This window comes from Centroberyx gerrardi, chromosome 9 (genome assembly GCF_048128805.1).
Source record: "Centroberyx gerrardi isolate f3 chromosome 9, fCenGer3.hap1.cur.20231027, whole genome shotgun sequence".
Taxonomy (NCBI): Eukaryota; Metazoa; Chordata; class Actinopteri; order Beryciformes; family Berycidae; genus Centroberyx; species Centroberyx gerrardi.
Genome location: NC_136005.1, coordinates 30,501,812 through 30,523,282, shown reverse-complemented (window position 1 = coordinate 30,523,282; position 21,471 = coordinate 30,501,812). Strand labels below are relative to the sequence as shown.

The 21,471-nt window shown below is 44.2% G+C and overlaps 1 protein-coding gene across 1 annotated transcript in view; it reads right to left on the bottom strand.

Moving 5' to 3' along the window:
- Positions 1-344: 344 nt before the first annotated feature.
- The window catches only part of atp11b (ATPase phospholipid transporting 11B), a 63,852-nt gene continuing 42,725 nt past the window's right edge, over positions 345-21,471 (bottom strand). The window contains exons 28-30 of the mRNA XM_071915006.2: positions 20,764-20,929; positions 11,756-11,919; positions 345-5,299 (exon numbers count right to left, since the gene is read on the bottom strand). Of these exons, the coding sequence (XP_071771107.1) occupies positions 5,218-5,299; positions 11,756-11,919; positions 20,764-20,929 (412 nt within the window). The 3' untranslated portion in view covers positions 345-5,217. The remainder of the gene's footprint in view (positions 5,300-11,755; positions 11,920-20,763; positions 20,930-21,471) is intronic.

The window sequence follows — 21,471 nt, the reverse complement described above, 5'->3', positions numbered from 1 at the left end:
CTACAGCCTCCACAGGTCATTTATATGCAAGCAATTTCCCGAGGCCTTTCTAATGTATAGATGGAAGTTGCACAAACTGGTTGGATGATGCACACTTAGAAAAAATGTTTTAACATCAAATCCATCATTCACCCCTTCTGCCTTTTTAATGTTTTTAACTTTAAGCATCAAAATAGTTTGTATATAGTTTGTAACAGACAGATAGAAACAGTCTGAAGAACAGTGAAGACACACAGAGGCAGTGAAACTATTACTGCTATCTGGATACTATATAGCCTTTACTGCCATATTTCTTCCAATGGGAACCCCAATATAGCAGCGAATGAACTCGCACTCAAAGTCCCTTTTTGTAAAAACGTATTTATTCCGTAAATAGAACTGTATTTTCATAAACATCATCAGCTATGAGACAGATTTACAGACAGAGGAAGGAAGGAGGAAGGACAGACACAGCAACAGATATCAGTCGATAAGGATAATTATGGTGCATTTATAAACAGTCTAGTGCAGCTGGATTTATTGCAGATGGGAGGAGGAAATAAAAATGATGGACTCGAACCCTTCAACATTCAAATGATCCTTTCTACCTCGTGTCTGAAGCGGTGACGGCGAGTCACAGGATATTCTGTAACAGAAAACTGACGTAACTTTTTCTCTGGTATGGTGTTGATTCAAGTCTGCAAACCGTGGCCGGGCTTTCCAAAAGCATCTTTGCACTGACATTATCTTACACTTTGTATTTTCTCCACAACTTAATTTCTTGACAGGATTTTAAGATGTTGGTTTCACTGGAATATTGTGTATTTATATGCATCAAGACTGAACAAGAGTTTCCCCTCCATACTTTTACAGGTACTTTTCTTGTCTACTTCCCAGACTTTCCAAGCCCTGTAAATCCTAAAATTCAAATCATTTTAGTTGGCTGGTATTTCAGTAAGCAGGACCACTCCGTTACAAAAGAGCCTGTGGAAAAGAACTATACATAGCTCTTGACGTTTTTTAATAATCCATCCAATTTAACTTGGATATTAGTCCTGATGGATGACTTCATGATCTCTGGACAAAGCTTGATAAAGTATTTAATGATCATTTTTTGAATGATCTGGTGAGGTAATGTGCTGCTTCTTGAAATACCCCGCAGGCCTCGTTTCCAAACCCTATCGTTGGCTTGCAATGGAACACGGATGACTTCAGTGCTATGATGCTTTGGAAAACCAGGTCCTGGTTTTTTTACTATTGCCACAGATCTGAGCTTTTCATGGCCACCTGGTCCAGGGGAAAAACACAAGACATCTGTGTTTCTCCTGCTTAGACAGCTGTGAAAAGATCAGCTCTGGGACCTCAATTACACCTGTTATTCAAATGTGATCTGCACCTGGATATGCTACCTGAACAATAAACAATCCCTCCACACCATTTCATTTGCACCTGGTGTTTATATGTGTTGTCTACTTTCTGTCCACATTGCGATCAGTTCGCATAGTGGTTTGCACTATGCAAAGCAGGTGAGTAGGTGGGTTGGTGGCAACCACAACTAACATGGCAGGTGTTTCTTTAGAGCCTGGACCTTTTCTTTGATGTGGAAGTTGTTTTCCTCGCTCTGCCATCTCAAGGAATCTTCATGTTAGTCTGTTTCTGTAGCAACTGTCCAGCTTCACCTTGACAGCTCTGTCACCCCACTCTGCTACTAAACATCAAGTTTCTTTTTGGCTCCAGGGACAAGAATCCTCCATTTTTGGTATGTTATCGACGTTTCTACCCTGTGGCCAGATACTTTATCACTAATGTGAACACACTGTTCAGGTTGCATTTCCACCTGGCAGATTCCATCACATTCCCATCGCAATCTGTGCTTGCATTAACATGGGTTTTTGCTCATCCAGATAAGACACCCAGATGCAGATCACATTTCGCTACCAGGTATAAATGTCAAAAAGTTAAGAAGAAGACAAAATTCTGATCCTGTGTGAATGTGGCCTAAGGTGCTTATGGGAATCTTGAGAAACCAGCCAGGTTTCCAAGAGCAGCTTGGTGCAAAGATCATTCTCCGTTGGGTTGCTGGATGGCCTGGTGGTGACTCCTCTAACTGGAAGGTCCCAGGTTCATCCGAGTGTCCTTCGCTGTCCAAATGTCCCGCAACGAACTGACTTCCTTGTTTTTTTCAGGCATGCAGCTCCTTGCTGACAGTGCACCGCCACCTTTGTGGTCAAACCACGTGGAAGAGCTACATTTCCCGATTACACGTCTAAGATCTAGGCAGTACGATACTTTTTGGGAAGTCGTTGCAATCAGGCCATACAGGACACAGAGACATCATAGATATGCCAAGAACAGCATAAAACAAAACAGGCATAGAAAAATGTACCGCATCAATAAATACATACTTTCATTGTCAGTTGTACCTGTGTGAACAGAATTGATATAATAGGTCCAGGTACGCATCAAACCACTTGTACCATACAGGAAAAAACCCAAAAAACCAAATCAACAATATTTGACTCATCGATTGACAAGCTTATTACAGGCTCTCCCATTTTGAGCTGCTGAGGAACATTGTAACCGCTTCAAACAGAAACCACAGTAACAGAAACATCCCATCAAATTGTACCTTCCCTGTGTGTGCTGAGGCATGTACTAGTCATAGTTGTGTGGTTATTGAGAGCAAGTTTAAAACGGTTGTCTTGGAGGGTTTCTACACTGCACTCCTGTCAGCTGTCAGTCAATTTCTGGAGTCTCTTGGACGCCCTCCGCTCTCTCTCTCCACTTGTCTACTCAAAATAGAAGAAGAAAAAACCTTCCAAAGTCTCACCTCAAGCTCACCTCTTCCTGGATTTGCTGAGGGTGGAAGGAGAGAGAGAGAGCAGGCAAAGCACCGAAGAGAAACGCTTGACGCAACCTTCGAACCGTGGGGGCAGCATGTGGCCGCAAAGCCTCTGAGGTCGTACAAGAAGGGCACTCAATGAAGCTACGTATTGCCTTCAACCAACATGGCCGCCGTAGAGAGAAACACACCGACGCTCGCACACATACTTCATCAACAAGTGGACAGTAACACATGGCGATAAGAAAATAACAGCAATAAGATGATTCAGATGATTTCAATGGTGATAGACAAGCAATGATTTAAGAAACATGAAAAAAAAAAAAAAGAAATCCAACAAAACATGATTTTGATATGTGTGACATCATGTGCAAAAACTCTGCTTTTCCGTTCATCTCTATTGAAGCTGGTTTATCAACCGAAATTCTGTCTCTCTTTGTTGGAGCAAAGAGAGAAGAGACATTCTCCCGTCTGGATTAGGATCAACATACATGGCCCGGTTTCGCAGAGGCGTCTTGGCGTTAAATCCATTTTTGTCTCACGGACATAAAAAAAGGGGACGATCATCCTAGCGTAGGATACACAAGAAACAATTTGAGGCAACTGAGATGGGCCTTTCTGCTGATATTCAACTCATATTTCTTTACTATGTATTACCGACTCTGTTACCTCAAACTGTTTCCCCCGAGTATGATGGTCTTTAATGCCAAGGTGCCTTTGGTCGCGGGGCCGGATGAAGAAGGCATTTAAGGGGAACAAGTTTCCAAACACAAAGTGACAACAGGCTCAAACAGCTTCTATGTATCCGCTACCTTCAATAACCTGGCTATCAATGGTATAACCTCGACAGAATGTATGGCTTATAAGCAGACCCCGTCTGGCCTCATTCAGAGGGATGCGCTGGGGAGATCGAGGCCTGGACAGTCGGAAGAGAAAGCAGCACGAAGAATAATAGTCATAATAACAATAATATAAGCTACTGTACAATCAGGCACAAAAATAAACACATTTTTTTGTTTCGACTCCAGTCTGAATCCTTTGGTCTTTGGTACCACGTGGAGATGAAGCTCCACATACAGTATCTAGGGCTCTCGTAGCAGATTATTGCCAGAACTGGTACGTTTGTAGGGGAGACAAAGTCTAGACGTGAGTAGAACCACTGGGTCAATAGGGCTCTGGGTGTGGTCAGAACCTTTAGCGCTACGGGGCTCTGGGTAGTCTAACCTTTCCCTTTCCATCTGGATGAGAAGCAAAGCTACAGCGAGGCAGATAGTTCAGAGAGGCAGGCAGGTCGCAGAAAAGATCAGAGTTTATGGAAGCAACAACGATGGGCCTAATCTCCAAGCCAGCACTTCTGAGATGGGATCGTACGTCTGCGGAAGGTTTTGCAGAGTTTCTGACTTTGTAGGCCATCTGTCCCGGCGCTAAGTGGAGGTACCTGGTGGCTGGGGGTCTACAGACCATCTCGGTCCTCTGGTGAGACTAGTCAGGACAGTCTATAAGTCTATCTGGGTCGATTTATCAGTCAGCGTGTCATGTGTCCAACACAACCTAGAAACAGGTGAGGTGTACCTAGAAGTCCAGACCCTCAGCCAGTCAGTCAGCCAGTCAGTCAGCCAGTCAGTCAGTCAGTCAGTCAGTCAGTCAGTCAGTCAGTCAGTCAGTCAGTCAGTCAGTCAGTCTCCATTCTATAAGTCTGCTGGTTGTGGGTTTGCTGAGCACAGGGTGTCTACAAGTATCATCAAGTAATTTTAAGACTTAAAGACAACTGTATCAAAGCAAGACTGCGTTGATACAGTGCCGATTTCTCTCTGGAGAAACAGCGCACCAAGAAGCTGCAACATTTCCAAGACCTCTAAAATGTAAGACTTACAATGTTTGATTGACCTTTTTTAAAGGACTTGAGTTTAGATAATACCATTTCAGGACTTGCAGACACCCTGTAAGCAGCGAGAGTCTGCTGAATGTAAGTTGCTTGCTGGCTCATCAGTGTCGATGTTCAATGAATGGATCTTTCAAAAGGAACTAGCTCCACAAACGTCTGCTGGATGCCATAGGGACTTGCTCCTCAATCTACACGTCTTTTGCTTTCCCTCCATGTCACAGCTCCCATCTGACAGCTGTTCTCAACCTTTCTAGCAAGCATCGGGTTTGATTCAACTGGGGACGTAAAATGGCGCAAGACAAAGCGATCCTTTGCACCTAGCGCCACAGTCTGTCAGCACAGTCCTTTGGTTTTATACGATGCTCCCATCTGTGTCCGTTTTGCATCCGTGTGGGAACGCGTTAAGTTTTAATTGAATTGGGGTTGCAAAATGGTGGCGAGGGTGGTTGAATATGACTCATAGGGGCATAGCTTTCCCCGGCTCTGTGAGATAGCCAGTGGCCCTGGGGAGTCAGCAGTGGGTGGCCTCGATGGGCGACAGCGTCAGGATGCTGCGATCGTTGGAGTAGAAGTTCTCAGAGTCGCTCCACGACCTGAAAACAGGTAGCAGTGACTGAAGGTTAGGAGACTGGAAGTCTGGAGGGTGTGAGTGTGTGAGAGAGAGTGGGTGGGGCGGAACAGTGGGTTGGGGTGCGGCTGGGCTGTCATTGGTTAACACACTGTCAGTCCCAAGTACTCCAATTTATTACAGAGCTGCAAACACTTTATCTAACACGGGGGTCCAAATATACGCTGGAACACAACCAGGCTGGATGGGGGAGCAGAGATGGGGGAGCAGAGAAGAGAAGAGGGGTGAAGGGTGGAGAGTTAATGATGGATGTGATGGTAGTTGAGTGTCAAAAGTCTCTCATTAACTCACGCAAATCCTCCTGGTCGAACAGGGTATCTCCAAAAACTCAAAACGCCAAATTTAAGACTTTTTAAAGACCTTTATTAAGGTCCTACCTGGAGTTGAATTTAAAATCCAAAATGAACCAACAAAGCTGGCAAAAACTGCCTATTTCTGATTGAACTAATGAAAGTGAAACTATACATGGGAAGTGTAAGAAGAAAGGACAGCAGAAAATCTATTAAGGGACATGAAGTTAATTTGTGTTTAGTAAAGCAAAGTACAATGAACATTGCACACTGTACTACTAACCCTGTTATGTACTAATCTTAGAGTGAATCTGAAGAATTTACCATTTTAATTATTTTTAAGGCCTAAAATGTAGGTAATTTATTTTAAGTCTTTTTCAGAACGTGCAGATACCCTGTCTAAGAACACACTGGAGAGACCACTACAATATGCTAACCAAATTTTTTTTTGCTTCCAATCTCAAAAACCAAAACACTACAGGTGCTTTGTTTGAAAGGTGTCCAGTTTGCGGTGAACCAGACATGCTAATTAAAACACTAAACTATCCCATTAAACCGGTCAAGTGGTTGAGATATTTGAAACCTTCTGCTGCTATACTGTTGCCTAGATCTGTCCCTGGTGTGTTCTTAGAGAAGAAAGGAGTGGAAGTGAGACTTGTGAGCTACTCAACTCATGGTTAAAAATCAACATGATAATCATGAAAAAAGCAAGTATCATAAACAGCACTGACAACAACATTATCGCCTCCTTTCTTTAGCTTATGAATAACAACTCGCTCCCTTTGGATGCACTCTCAGCATAACCAGGATTCATATCTATGATTTCCTGGAGGTATAATATGTATCCTAAAGTTCAGTTCATGGCTATTTAAATATCTTTCCTACTGCTACAAAAATAGGTATCATAATATCTTCCACAGCATTAAATATATAAGCATATATAGTATAAAATCTATGATATTTCTATGTAGAGACATGACAGAGCCCTTGGAAAAGAACGGCTCTCCCATTTTAAGTCACAGTGGCCCTGTTCTGTTATTAGCCTGGCAAGCTGGATCTCGTTTATAAAAGTCTGATCTAATCCACAATTCCACTAAAACCACTCGCAGCTGGAGGGTTTTTGTAACTGACTGGCTGACCACTCTGTTTGGAAGCGGTGGGGTTGGTACGGGTCGAGAAATGCAACCCAAAATATGCTGCTCGAGTCAGAACAAACCAACCTCCACTGTACTGAAAGCAGAACCAGAGTTGATTGGAGTTTCTACCTTCAAACACCAGCAGGGAGGAGTAGAGAGACTCAGACTGCGGTTCCAAACACCCTGAATCCATACAGTACTGCCATTCCCAGTGCAACACTTGATCCTCACATGATTGCATGTGGCTGCTTGTATATGCAATAGCTTTTACCTGTGTTCTCATCCAGGAGAGGCTAGCTTGAAAATATGGAGGGAGGATGGTTGTACCGTTTTCAGACCTGCAGGATTGTTCTCATTTCTGCACCTTTCTCACTACACCTGTCCTTCTACTTTCTGCTAACATTTCTCCCGAATGTCAGCTGCGCTACTTTTGCATAATTCTCATGACTTTCAATTCAAAGATGCTCTCTGAGATGAAGACAACCGTTTTAAGACCTGCTAAACAGGAAAACAGGGCCACCGAGGGACTTTAAATAGGCTGATGACTCAAATGGCGGTTTGACTGGAGGCGCTCCCACGTGCTGCATCAGGCGAGTGCCACTAGTGCGGCTGTCTACCAGGGCTGGGGTCAAAACATCTCCGTGCTAAAACCATCTTTGCTCACTGGAACAAAGAGGACATTAGCGCCGAAACACTTTCGGGATAAGCTAGTGGGAACACATAAACCCAAGAACAGGACAGAACAAGCAGATTTCTGACAAGATGAGGCTCACAGCATTAACAGCACATGAATAATTAATCCGGAAGGTCGAACAACATTATGCAGATTTCACACACAGGGAGACAAGGACACGGAGGGAGAAGAGAGGGAGAGGAGGAGACAGAGAGACAAGTGCAGAGGGAGAAGTGTATGGGGGAGGTGGGGGGCACAAATACATACAGGTTTACTTTGTATACAAAATACGAAAGGCAACAGCAGCCCCCATGCAACAAGACAGAGTCCGGGCGTGCTCGTTTTGTAGCCCGTAATGGACAAGAGGGGCGGAGTTGTCGAATTTGGACCTGTGCAAAACATATAATGCTGCACAGGGAAGCTCCGCCTGCCTAGGACACCCCAGGGATACAGAACGAGCACGCCCTCGAAAGTTGGCCTCTTCTCAGAAGCACATATAAGGCTTCAGGATCCAGTAGAAAAAAGACTAGAGTAGAGAGTAGAGTAGCAAAACGACTCTCCGAGAACTACGCTTCCCAGTGGCCTCTCTGGTTTAGGGTATGGTCCCCTTGTTCTAGGAGAAGAGGAGGAGCAAGGGATGTCAGAGGAGGAGGAGTCAGACAGTAGTTGAGTTTCCATCCAAGTCATTTTTTGACACATCAAATTAGAAAAGCTGAATGGAAATGGCAGATTGATAAAATTCCCCAATATCGCAAAAAAAGTTTTTATGCTTGCTTCAGGCAAAAAATAGAATAGAGATGAAGACGCATTTGTCAAATAAATGCATTAGAATATTACAAAGTACATTTCTTTGTTTTCGTCTTCCGAAGTAAAGGATGAAATATGGTCCACATTAACAGACTGAAAAATCTTTCCCTTTTTTTGATGTGTTTTTTGTTTACGTTCAGGAAGCCTACTTATTTGTTTCAATCCAGCCAATGGAAACACACCTAATTCGCATTTACTTGTTCGCAACATTTCAAAAGTTTGCGTAAGATTCGGTTGAGAGTTGGATGGAAACACAGCTACTGAGGTGCAATGACTCCACTTGGGCCTGTCTTTCCCATTCATCATGGAAAACAACTTTGACTCACTGACATCAGTGTCTCCTCCTGCTTTGTCCCCCCTAGCCGTGATTAAGCTGTGGCTAACATTCAACGCTGCAACAGCAGGGCAAGTCAAGCAGCCGGCTACAGTTGGGCTTCCAATACATAAGAGAGATATATGTATTATATACGTTGTAAATACAGTATGTTTGCTATATTTCCCCTTCCAGCCATCAAGCGTATTATATAGTAGTACTGGGTGGATATATTCCCCTCCCTCTATGGCAGTATCCTAGCGTTAAGGCCAAATGTGGGCTGAGTCGCACTAGCTTTTCCATTTGTTCTGTCTGGTTTTCTTCTCTATCTCCTCCTTGGAAGATGAAGGATGGGGGGAGAGGACAGGAGACGAAGGGGAAGGAGAGGAAAGGAGAGAGAAGGAAAGGAGAGGAGATGCTAGGAGGAGAGGAAATGAGCGGAGAGGGAAGGAGGGAAGGAGAGGAGGAGAAGAGAACCACAAAACTAAACTTGCAGATTCAGCCCCAAAGTTAAATTCTGTTCCTTTTGTTGCCCAAGTCCTGCATATATAACATACCTGGGCTAAGCATTTTTACTTGCGTTCGGTGTTTGGGGTTAACCTGCTGGGAGCGCAAGTTGGCTGCCGTGTGCGCTTTTGAGACAATCCGATTGGTCACGCTGCCTGTGCCAAGGTCAAAAAAATCAATCAATCCATCCCACGGCGAGTAATTCATTTAAACTGAATAATGCATTTAATGGTTATTTGACCCAGGACCAATGGGAATACAGTTTCTTTTCTCTGATTGAAGTGACCCTGGCAACAACGGAACCAAATGGATTATTACCATAGCACATATCCCGCCCAACAATTTCGGAGGAAAACTGAAGGATATAAATACTTAACCTTAGAACCCATTTTGCACTCCCCGCAGGCTGAATCAAAGTTCTAAATGATCGGACGACGCCTAAGCTGGTAATAGTTTGGACCCAGGCCTAGCGACAAAGAGACCGAGAGTCGTCACAGTCAGTCACAATTTGGGGGAGTCAACTAATGCGTAGTGTGCAGAGTGTGTGATATCTCCACACTCAGATTCACTCTCACATTTGAGTGTGTGCCGTATCCCCAAGGCCTGACTGACTGTAATGACGTGTTCCCCTCCTTGCTGTTCCTGCTCATCTGCAGGTTGCTGTCCAGAGGGGCAGAAGAGAGAGAGGGGTGGGGGTGGGGCTTAGGAACAGTGCATCCATTATTTGACCTGCATGCTGTCATTACCCATATAGAGACACACACACACAAACAAACATGCGCGCGCACGCCCACCGACTCTGGGCGAGGTCTGTTGAGAAAGACGCGCGCACACACACACACAAAGAACAAGAATGCTACATCTTTGTTACCGGTCTAATCAATACCGTGCGTCCCGAGTTGCTTTTCGGGAGTATCGATCGGTCAGCAGAAAGGGCTGATCAGGTGGGATAATCGATAACCCTAGCGAGTCGCTGGGATTGAGACAAAACAACAACGCGATGACACCGAAACAGCTGACTGGGCAGGCTTTCAGAGGAGCTCACAGGGGAAACAGATGGGAAACAGCTCGGGCCCATCCATCTTAAGACGGAGGCGAGGTGACAGCTAACGAGCCGGCGCCGCGTGAACTCGGCACGCTCGTTTTTAAAGCTGCACTAGGCAAGATTTTTAATGTAAAAAAAACCTGACTGTCTTATCAGCCTAAATCACAAAGTCAGGCTGAAACAGAGAAGAGGGAGCCGTCGCCCCTAATTGAGACGCTGTAACTGGCAGGAAAGCTTCTTGGCACGCGGGAAGACGGATGGAAACTTAAATCAAACTCTCAGGACTGGACTCACCACCGTTAGATCTTTTGCCTCTCTCATCCCTTTGGTTTCCTTTGGTATAAAGCATTAAAGACCAGCCAGGTTGGTAAACATGATACCTTACACGACTGAAGTCCTTTTGTTTCAAACCGTTACCTCTTGCTGCCATTCGGGGCCCGCCAAAACATGCAAAAATTGCCAAGTGCAGCTTTAAAGCAGCATGTCCCTGCTCCTTGCTGAAAGGTTAATACTAGAGATGTGCGCAGCCTCATTCGGCGCTCAGATCGTTCATGCGAGTTGAGTTGCCAACCAATTTTTTGGCCTTGTGTCTAGTCAAGATGCCCCCCCAAGTAACAGAGGAGCTGGTAGGACAAAAAAACGGATCCACAAGTCAGCCTTGCGGATCCTGGAAGTCAACATACTGATGACACACAGACACTTCAATCATCAGATTAGCATTAAAAGATTAGCCGTTTTGATCAAGAAATGACAGCTTTCCTTGAGAACTGGCTGGGGGAAATTCCCATTTTGACATCGACCTCTGATTCAAGAAAAGACCGAACAGAAATGGAGAAAAGGGAGACAGACAAGACAGATACACAGAGCGACAGACGGATCATAGCGTAGATGCATCGTACAGAGACACATGGGTTACTAGACAGACCTACCCTGACATACGGGCTGCACAGACAAGAGAGGTTATAAAGTGTACTAGTGAGACCTGCTGGGAGCCATGGATTTATACCTGTATATCGCAGCACAGTTAATAAGCAGGTCTCCATTCAAAGGGCCTTCATAAAAAAATACTGGATTCCTGCATACTCCCTGGCTCGGCTGCCCGAACATCCACACTCGCGTACTGTGTAGAAAGCGATTACAGTTTCTAGAGAGAGGCTGGGTTCTATGCTTCTGGTTGCATGGGCTATATGTGCTACAGTATGCTAGTGTGGATATGAGGTTGAGCGCATCTTTCTGTCTGGCTAAAATCCCAATGTCCAGACTCCAGGACTTTGGATGAACTAAGAAATGCAAGAAGTGCAGACCATGATGGCTGAATATTTGGTTTCAGCCTAGAACTTTCCCCTTAGCTTTGGCTATTGTCAGAAAGGCCCTTCCAGCCGCACCCTAAAGTGAGTCTCTACACCCGTCTGTACCCCCTCTCTCCCATAACCCACGAAACACAGGGTTTACCCTCCCTGTCTCACTGCCTGACCCACCCTCCCACAACTGTATGCTCATCCTACTTTGCAGGAGAAATGAGTGAATCTGCAGCCAAAAAAAACAACGAAACAGTCGAGGCTCTGCAGCCCGAGAGGTGAGAGAGACGATCATCGGGATTCATAATAATCATCATCATCGTCGTCGTTGTCGTCATTGTCATCTTCCCACCTGTTGCTGTGGCTGGCAGCGTGGCAATGGTTGGCGCCGGCCTGGCACTGCCCGGTCATTTGCTCCAGCAGGCGGGCCAGGCGGGAACAGCCGCTCTGCCCATGTTGGTAGCAGCACAGGGACTCCACACAGCTGAGGGCCTGCGCCTGGGGGGGCGGTACAGACTGGAGGGTGGAGGAGGAGGAGGAGGGACAGAGAAGTGAGGAGAAAGGAGAAGGACGGACGAGAAGGAGGAGGAAATGTGGGAAGAAGCAAAAGAGAGAAATTACAACCAGCACATCCACAGTACAGGGTCACAGTACAGGGTTTCGTTCTGACAGAATGATATGGATGACACTGCATGCCGCCACACAAACACTGACGCACAGAGAAAATCATTCAAAACATACTGTACAAGGGATTGAAAATGTCGCAAATAAATACAGAAATAAATAGAAAATGAGATAAAGAGACAAACAAATATTGAAGATGTTCAAGTGATTTGCAGTGTTCTTTTATGGCGGTGATAAAGCAGAGCGGGACTCTTCCTGGCCTCACTAGGTAATCATGTCAGACTGGAGGGCAATGCCACAGTCTGGGTTTGGCAGAACATTTCCAAGGGCCTCAGCAGACATTTCAAACTTGAGGCCACGATCAGGGTCATTTCATTTTCACGGACCCGGTCGATCAGATTCGCAGGCAGGAACACGAGCCCGGCTCTTTCTACTTTTTCCCTCGCTTTCAAACACTGTCTGTTATTAGGTTACTTGTGATTCTACTCCTACTTATTCTACTCTTTGCATGGATTGCACATCACTGCGTATCTTGGGCTTAAACAGCATAAAATGAATGGCTACAGACAGGGTATCTTCAGATTTCAGAAAGTGAAGTTTAATACTGTGAGGATCTTTTTAATACTTTTTTACTTGAAATTTAATTTAAAAACTGAAACAAAAACACAAAGCTGGCAAAAACCAGCCTATCTCTGATTTATAGCTAATGAAAGTTCTATAAATGTGCAGTAGAAGAAAAAGGACGACAGGAAATTAATTGTTGAGGGATATTAAGTCCAATAGACCAGAATAGTTTTTCAGGACTTTTGTATCCTATCCGGATCCTATGGAGAACATAAGTAGAATTTTTGTTCCCCTTTACCAACTGCTCCATCCTTTAAATGTGTGAATTCAAGGCAATAGAAGTGACAAAGGACAGTTATTATACTGATACAAAGGAAGTTATTATACTGTATATAGGTTAAAATTATAGAAAATATATGTCACGCTTGACTGGTCTATTGTGTTTAGTAAAGCAGATAGAATGAAAAAAAATAAAGTTTGCACATTGTGCTAACCTTGGTCTGCATTAATCTAAATGTGGACACACAGCGCAAAGAAACCTGTCATTGTATGTTGAAAATAATAATTCATTTCAAGAACTGTTAAGGAAACAGGGGTGCCCTGGCGCAGCAGGCGAAGCTAAATGAAAGGGAAGTCACTGCCTGGAAACCTGGGGGATCGGATGTCTCTGTTGTTCTGAGTCAGCACCGGAGAGACAGGGAGGCAGAGAGAGAGAGAGAGTGATGGAAAGGAGAGAGAGAGAGAGAGGAAGAGCAGAGAGGAAAAGAGAGAAAACAGAGACCGCTGCCAGGGGTGTGAAGTTACACTCATCTAGTTTGTATCCTGCATGCTCTCTCTCTACAGCATGACAGGATAAGAGAATGATAGGAGAACAAAAAAAAATAATCAAGTGAAACAAGACTAAAGTTAGATTAAATCCACCTGATTCTTACTAGCCTCTACATTAACTTTATTTAGTACTTTTTTGTGCTATATCAATTATGACTACATCATCTACAGAAATGTTTTTTAGGTTTGGGTTAAAAATGATGCCTTGATTCAGGAAAGCTATATAAACTGGGGTGCAGGGTTAGGGTTAGCTGATTGGTTAGTGTCTAGAATTTGGTGTTTCAAGTTATTCTGAAAAAAGAATCAGTTGGTAAACCATTGCTCCATATCAGCAGATGTTAGCTCCACTGATACAGACTAACAGTGTCCTATTTTATGTTTGTAGCTGGAGGTGTGAACTGTCCATTCCACTGTGCTAAAACACTCGAGCCCGTTTCTCATGTTGTTGTTGTCACATTTCTTTGCAGCAGAAATCGGAGACATCGCTGGCATGAAACCAAACCTGCTGCCTCTTGGCTACCAACAGCAAAACACAGACAGGACGAAAGTGAATATGAATGATTCCGCTAGTGTCAGGTGTGCCTAGATAATAGATGCTTGGGTTTTGCTGGATATTCATATTTGATTTTAGATTTTTTTTTTTTAATCTGGAGGGCAAAAACCCAGAGTACCCAGAGTACAATCTGTCCAAACTTTTTGATGAACAGTTCTGCTATAAACTACAGTCTTCTGTCTGAGAGAGCGAAGGTTTTGGTATAAACTGACCAAGGCCTCAGTGACAGTTATATGGGTGGCATCATCTCCCTGCTGATTTAACAGATTAGCTACAGAGTGGGCTACAACACTGTCTGTTAACTTGGGGTCCAGAGACTACAAGGGGTCCTAGTAAGCACCAAAAAATTAACAGTTCATTTTTACTGTTATTTCGTCATTTGTAGCAGAATTTATGTTGGTTTACACTAATAACATAGGAGGAGATCCTTGGCCAAATCAAAATCCTTTGGGGGTTGTCTACATGAGAAAATTTGATTACAGTATCATTAACAGCACTCACACACAGTACACTCGGTAAACAGTGCAGAGAACCAAAATGAATCTGAACATTTTAAATTAGTAAAAGAAACCAAACACTTGCTTTTGGTATAACAAGAAAGTAAATGAAAATACTGAAAAAAGCAAAAGGGATCTTATGAGATAATAAATGCTGATGAGCACACAATGATATCAAAACCAGACGTTTGACAACAGCAACATCCCGGCTTCAAAAGTGAGCAACATTAATGAGCGCAGGCATGGGGGGAGTAGATGATTGAAAGACAACATAGCAAGGACAAAAAAACCCCAACAACAACATGCCAACAGCATTCTCTCTCTCTGAACGATGAATCCAGTTCTGATCAATGGAAGTGAGGGGTGAGTTGAGAGCTTGGAAGAGGAGGAATGGGGTGAAGCATGGCTGGAGTAGGGGAAGGTGGGGTCAATCATAGCTGGAGTAGGGGAGGATGGGGTCAAACGTGGGAGGGAGGGTGGGTTAACCATGGCTAAGGAACTTGGGGTGAAAGGTGGGACAGCAGGGTAGGTTGTGCCATGAAGGCCTGGTATGGGAGCAGAGGGGGAGAGGGGTTGAGAGTGAGACACAGGTACGGCAGCATGGTTTTCATATACCTAAATAAATAGGGGAGTGTGGGGGCAGCCGTCACACATACACTTGGGGTAGATGGGCATTTACAGCATGAGGGAGAATGGGGCTTGTTTGGGTGGAACGTGGTCCTCAGGTGCAGCCGTAAGGGAGCATGGGGGTGGTTGCAGCATATGGTCCAGGCCGGGCGGTGACGGGACAGGGGAGAATGGGGGTGAGTGGCGGTACTACCTAGGGGAGCAGGGGTCTGGGCCGGGGGCAGCAGGGGGAGGATAAGCAGCTAGCAGGTGCCAATTGTCCTCCCCTGGGCTCCGCTGGGCTTTAACAGGGTCATATTCTGGGCCGACTGAAACCTCATCCTCTTCCATCTGAAGGACACAAGATGCTAACCGTGAGCACTGTGGGCTAGTCAGACAGCTCATCCGTCGGCCAAATAGTCTGTTAGTTGTTCAGCCAGCCAGATAGCAGTCAGCCTGTCAACTAACCCATCACACTGCAAAAAATATACCTCTTACCGAGTCATTTAGTCTCATATTCGCTCTTGAAATCTTTCTTTTTCTTCAAACAAGTGAAATATTCAGCCACTGGGGTGAGATAATTCCTCTAATTTTCAATGCAGTTTCACTTGTTTCCGGACTTTTCTAGAAACAAGTGTCAGTATCTTGAAACAAGGCAGAATAAGCAGATCACTCCACTAGTATCAAGAAATGATAATTGATTCAAGAAAGTCATTTAAACAAGTACAATTATTTCACACCATGGGCATTTTTTCCCACTTTAAAACTAAATACAAGACTAAATGACTTGTTAAAGTGGCTATTTTTTGCAGTGCATTTGCCCACCAGTAGGTTAGTTAGTCAGCCAGCAAGCAAGCCAGTCAGTCGGCTAGTCAGTTCAGTCTGCACTGTAGCAGGGCACTTTCCCAGCCCTTTGTCTACAGTGTGATCTAACACACATCCATACAGTCCCAACCAATGCCAGTCCCCTTCTTTTAAAGCCCTTCTCCAGTGACCTCACACACAACCTGGACACAAGCAAAAAAGTTATGAGCAAGGTTTGGCTTACGAGGCAGAACAGGAAAAACTGCTTCCTAGATTCCCCTGCCACACATCTGAACCTCGTTTTAATTGGGATTGTGACCGGTGCAAATAATCATACATCGCCACTTGAGAGGGCCTTTCATAAATGTGCGCGGGGTGACGAGGTCACTGGAAGGGGGCTTTAATTCCTCACAGCACGTGAACACTTTGGCAAAAAAAAAAAAAGCCAACAAACTCAGAAACGGCTGTACAGCTCGACAAATGAGCAGAAAAAACTGCAGCCGTAAGAAAGTTGTCTCGGAAACAGATGCTTCTAGCAGAGATAAGAGCAAATCTATTAGTGTCCAAGCCAATTAACCTGCTGCTGAATCTATTAGACCTACAGAGCAGGCAGACAACAGGAAACCAGGGACAACCCTCGGGGCTCTTTCGTAATTACCTTGCCCTAATCCAATTAGAAAAATGCAACTGAATGTTACTGGAATTCTTTCAACAGAACTGAATACACTGCACTGTCGAATATATTAGCATAAATACACCCTTTAATTTGAACCCAGGAAGAGCATGTTGTATAGTCGTAGGTCTACAGTTTTCTTCTGCTCAGTGAGTTTGTGGGATGAGGACCCCAACCTGTCTGCATTATTAGTGACTTAGCACTATACAAATACAGCATAGGCTATTGTTATTATTATAAGGCTTGAATGCTGTAATGGTAATACCAGTAATACCAGGAAAGCTAACGGCTGTAGCATTCCCACTACAGAGCATGCTTTAAAGATGAAAATATGCATACAGCAAAACATTAGCCTTGCAACGAATATTAACCTTCAATAAAGTGAAAATCCACTCTCAAACTATACTTTACAAGGTTTATTCACATGATCTTGGACAGTTCAATAGATGCAAACTGAAAACTCTTAAAAAGCTAAAATGTCCGAGATCACAGAAATAACACATGAAACTAGTTTTCAGGTGGATTTTCCCTTAGCCAAAGAGAGCTTGGGCTCAACGGTTAGCATTTCCTCGCAGGCTGATAATATTTGTTAACCATTATGATAGCACAGGATCTTCCGTCGTAACTCAGCTGTTTCTCATGCTGTAGCGGGACTGCACCATGCTACTGTAAAAGGCGTCCTGAGAGTCTGCCATGCATCTGTAGTGGAGGTCAGTCTTGTTCTGTGGGTCTGCTGAAGCATGCAGGTGGATGAGTCAGAGGTGAAGAGGTGGGGGGGAGCAGTCTGAAGAGCTGAACCATGTAACCGGCTTTGGGGAGGACCGGACCATGCTAGACAGAGGGTGGGTGGGGGGTTTGATGGGCTGCACCATGCCAGTGTGCGATGAGGGTTTACCGGTCTTGTGCGATGAGAGGGAGGCTTACTGTCATTTCCCCATGCTGCCTGATTGTTCAGAATAGAGCTTCTTAAAGTACGGCTCGGGACGCCAAATAGGACGCAAGCCTATTTCTGATGGGTCCCTGCATGACAAAATTACTACCATGTTTTAATTAAAGAGCGCCAGGCGGGGGGGGGGGGGGGGGATATGAAATTTACCCAATAAGGGTTCCAGGCTGATTCAACATTCATCCATTCACTCGTTCATTCATCCATTTATTCATGCAGTAGGAGGTGGTATGACTGTGCCATGCTGTAACAGACACATTCACTATGTCAGCTTTCCATGAAAAAATGCCGAGACAGAGCAATGGCTGCAATGCATGATGTTGCATTCTTCTGCAGGTTAGTTTCCCCCCCTCTCCCCGCCCCCCTCGAATGCTGATTGGCTCGTCCTGAGCATGCAGTCACAGACGAGACACAAAGGGCCCTGATCCAACACTGACAACATGCAGCTTTACATCTGCCCTTCTCTCCTTCCATGCCTCTATGCATGTCAAGTAATCAGTCACTGATCTCTCATGAGTTTATCAGACAACAGTGATGTAAAAAACTTTCCATAATGGAGTGAGTCTGCATTGTTTCCTTAGATGCTTAGATATAAAAAAAAAAACAGCAGATCAGTGATTATTTACTTCTAAGGAAGGACAGGAAGAAAGAAGCAAGAGGGAGAGAGCGAGCTATGACTCGATTTTTACTGGAGGAGAATATCTGATTTTTAACCGTACATGATCCAAATCTTGTTATTGATGATTTCACATAGAATAAGTATCAAATCTGGGTCACATCTGGTTAACAATATGATTCTCTCCTCCAGTGTAAATCCGGTCTATGGCAATCTGCATGTTGTCAGTGTTAGAACTAGGCATCAGCAGGACAGAATCAAGTCCAGACCTGGGAAAAATATTTCAATATGGTTCAGATATTCAAAAACACAACAGGAGCGCTTGCTCTGCAAAGCAATGTTTCTCCTTTTTAGAGGCTGTCTTAGATATTTATGCATTTTGGAGATAACTTTTAAAATGGTATTTCAGTTAAAGTTTTAATACTCAGCTCAGTTTGACTGTAAATATTCAATTGCTAACATTAGCTGCAATTAAGATGTGTATTCATTACTGATGATAAGAGTATTTCAAATTCTATATCAATAATATTAAATTGGTAAACTTTGATCAGTGTAATCAGGGTATTTGCAGGTTTCAGAAAGTCAAATTAGAGATTTTATAGGACTTTTTAATGCTATCTGGAATGCTACCTGGAACAAAGCTGGCAAAATTGGCAAAATTGTGTTTAGTAAATCAGATACAATTCATATTATACTACTAACCCTGTTCTGTATTAATCTAAGAGTGGATATGCAGCGCATCACTCTGCATGTCATTGCATAGCGAAAAAACAATAAGACCTCTAATGACTGTATTTAAGCCATGTTAATACTTTTCAAGGCCTTAACTTTAGGTCATTTATTTCAAGACTTTTCTAAACTTTTCAAGGACCTGCGAATATCCTGTTACTGAAAAAGGTGCATTGCTTCAGTTTGTATGTGTGCCAAAATACTTGCAGACAAACGGAAGCTAAATTAAGTTGAAGTGAGCAGCATTAATGCAGGCAAAGAGGAGAGCCAATATTGATGGCTGACTATTCACAAAACTATCTAGGGATATGTGTGCCAAAGCCTACTAATATGGAAGTATTGCTTTTCAATAAAGCACTCCTGTGGTAGCTGTGATATTTGAATTGATTTTCAGGTGTATTTTAAGCCCAGGCTGGTTCAGTCTCCTCTCCTCTACCTAATCTTGCCCAGCTGGCTCTTGGCTCTGGACAGAGGCTGCAGAGCGATGAAGTCATCACCTATCGCCACGCGGTTGGAGTACATCTACACCCGGATAGGGAGAGGACACACCCACACACACACACGCGCACAAACACACACACACACAGAGTACAGGGAGGGGAAAGAGCACAGACACAGGATAGGAGGAAGAACACATAGAGACACAGACTGGTTAGAAGTCACACTCACCCACGTGTATGGGCTCAATCAGACACACACACTCGAGCGCACGCATATGCAATTATACACAGTCTCACAAACACACACACACACACACACGCACGCAAGAGGACAAAACGGGACAAAGGTTAGAGCAGAAACAACAAACACCACATAGGAATTGAAAAGACAGAAAGTTCATTCTACCTCAGGAACAAGAGGAGAGTCTGAAAAGGAGAAAGGTATAAACTAAAACATAAGCTTTCTGTGGTTGGACAAATGAATAATAACACTGTGGGTGTGCTGGGAAGGGACCATGCACACTCTGTATGTGTTTGTATGAGTGTGTGCACGATATGAGAAGGGGTCATGCGGTGTGTGTGTGTGTGTGTGTGTGTGTGTGACTGAATACCATGCTTGTCCTGTAAAGAAGTGGGTTACTCGTGACCAGAGTGGCTGAGAAGAACATAACAACCTCAGACAGTGCTCTCTCTGTCTAGCTTCAGAGAGCGACCTTGACATATGACATGTTTTGTTTGACGTATTGTTTTTCTCCAGGCGCTTGTCACATTACAGGAGAAAATATTTCTGTTTTTCTGTTATCCTTTAGCTACCATACAAATGGGTTTTTCCAGGGCAGAGAGTGATAATTTCAGGTCAGTCACTCAGTCATTCACGCAGGGACAGTTTGCACGGAGCCTGCGCTGCCTCAGATGGCCTCTAGAGGGCGTCTTTGACTGCGAGATGCAGTGTTTCTCTAATGCGCCTGATGTGTGCATCACGTCATGTCTGTCATGTGAGATGCACAGACAGCAGACCAGCAGCATTGAAGTCAAACCACAGAGTCTGCCGGTGTGAAAACAAAAGTAAAACTTCCACAATTTGCTCCAAACTCGCCTGTGTAACACGTCTTCTGCTGCCCTACAAACTTTAACGGTAGGTAACGTTATTATCTTGTGGTATTTACACACACACCCCGTGGGTGCTGTTAGCTACAAGCTAACGAACTAGCCCGTGGCTTTCTAAATTCCGTTTGCAACATCTGCATGGTGACAGGCTCAAGTTAAAAATGTCAAGATATTCCTGGAAGGATTTTTGGTAGAAACTCCTCTCCCTATCTGATGTTATGCTCTCTGTCTAAGCCTCTTTCTCTCACCCTCTTCTTCCCATTTCAGCCTTCTTCCATCCATCTCATTCCACCTGTAAAAGTCTTTCCTGATCACACATTCTCCCTGTCCACTTCGCTTTAAATCCTCCTCCCCCTCCTCTCCTCCATGCTACCTGGCTCTTCTGGGTGCTGGTGGGCTGCAGGTGCCGGTAGAAGACCTTCTTCACCACGTCAGGGAAGAGGCAGGTGACCACGATGATGATGATGGCGAACCAGGCCGAGCCGCTGGACAGCAGCTGGACGAAGACAAAGTACATGTCCTGGGTGTGGAGGAAAGGCCTGGTGAAGAGAGGGAGGAAGGGAAAGAATGGTTAGATAGCGAAAGAGGGGATGTCAACTTGTCCAACTAATGAAGCTTTTGAATGTTCCTCTAACCAGTTGATGACCTTGTTTGATGTGTTTATCTTTCATGTACTCCATACTGCTGTGTGAGCTTTATATACCCCTCTTTCTGTAGAGGAATCACTTTCATCTGCAATTTTGGCACATGCACAGAATATTAATGCTATTCTAAGCTTGAATTCTAAGCTTGAATACTTTAGTGAGCAACTCTTCTTTGAGGAATTTTCTCAACAGCTACTCTTAAATTTGACTTGAGGAAAATGTAAATGAACGCTACCTCTTTTCCCACCTCTGCATCTCCAGGGAAGTGACTTTAACATTTTGCTAATTAAGTGCTAGCTGTTGGCTAATGTGAGTGGTTCGATAAGAGAAACCATGGCCTGAGTCCCTTTCTCTCATTCTGTGGGAAAGAGCCAGCCAAAAATATGGACTTCACTCAGTGCGGCAACGATTTGATGGGCCTATTCTTCCTACCGGAA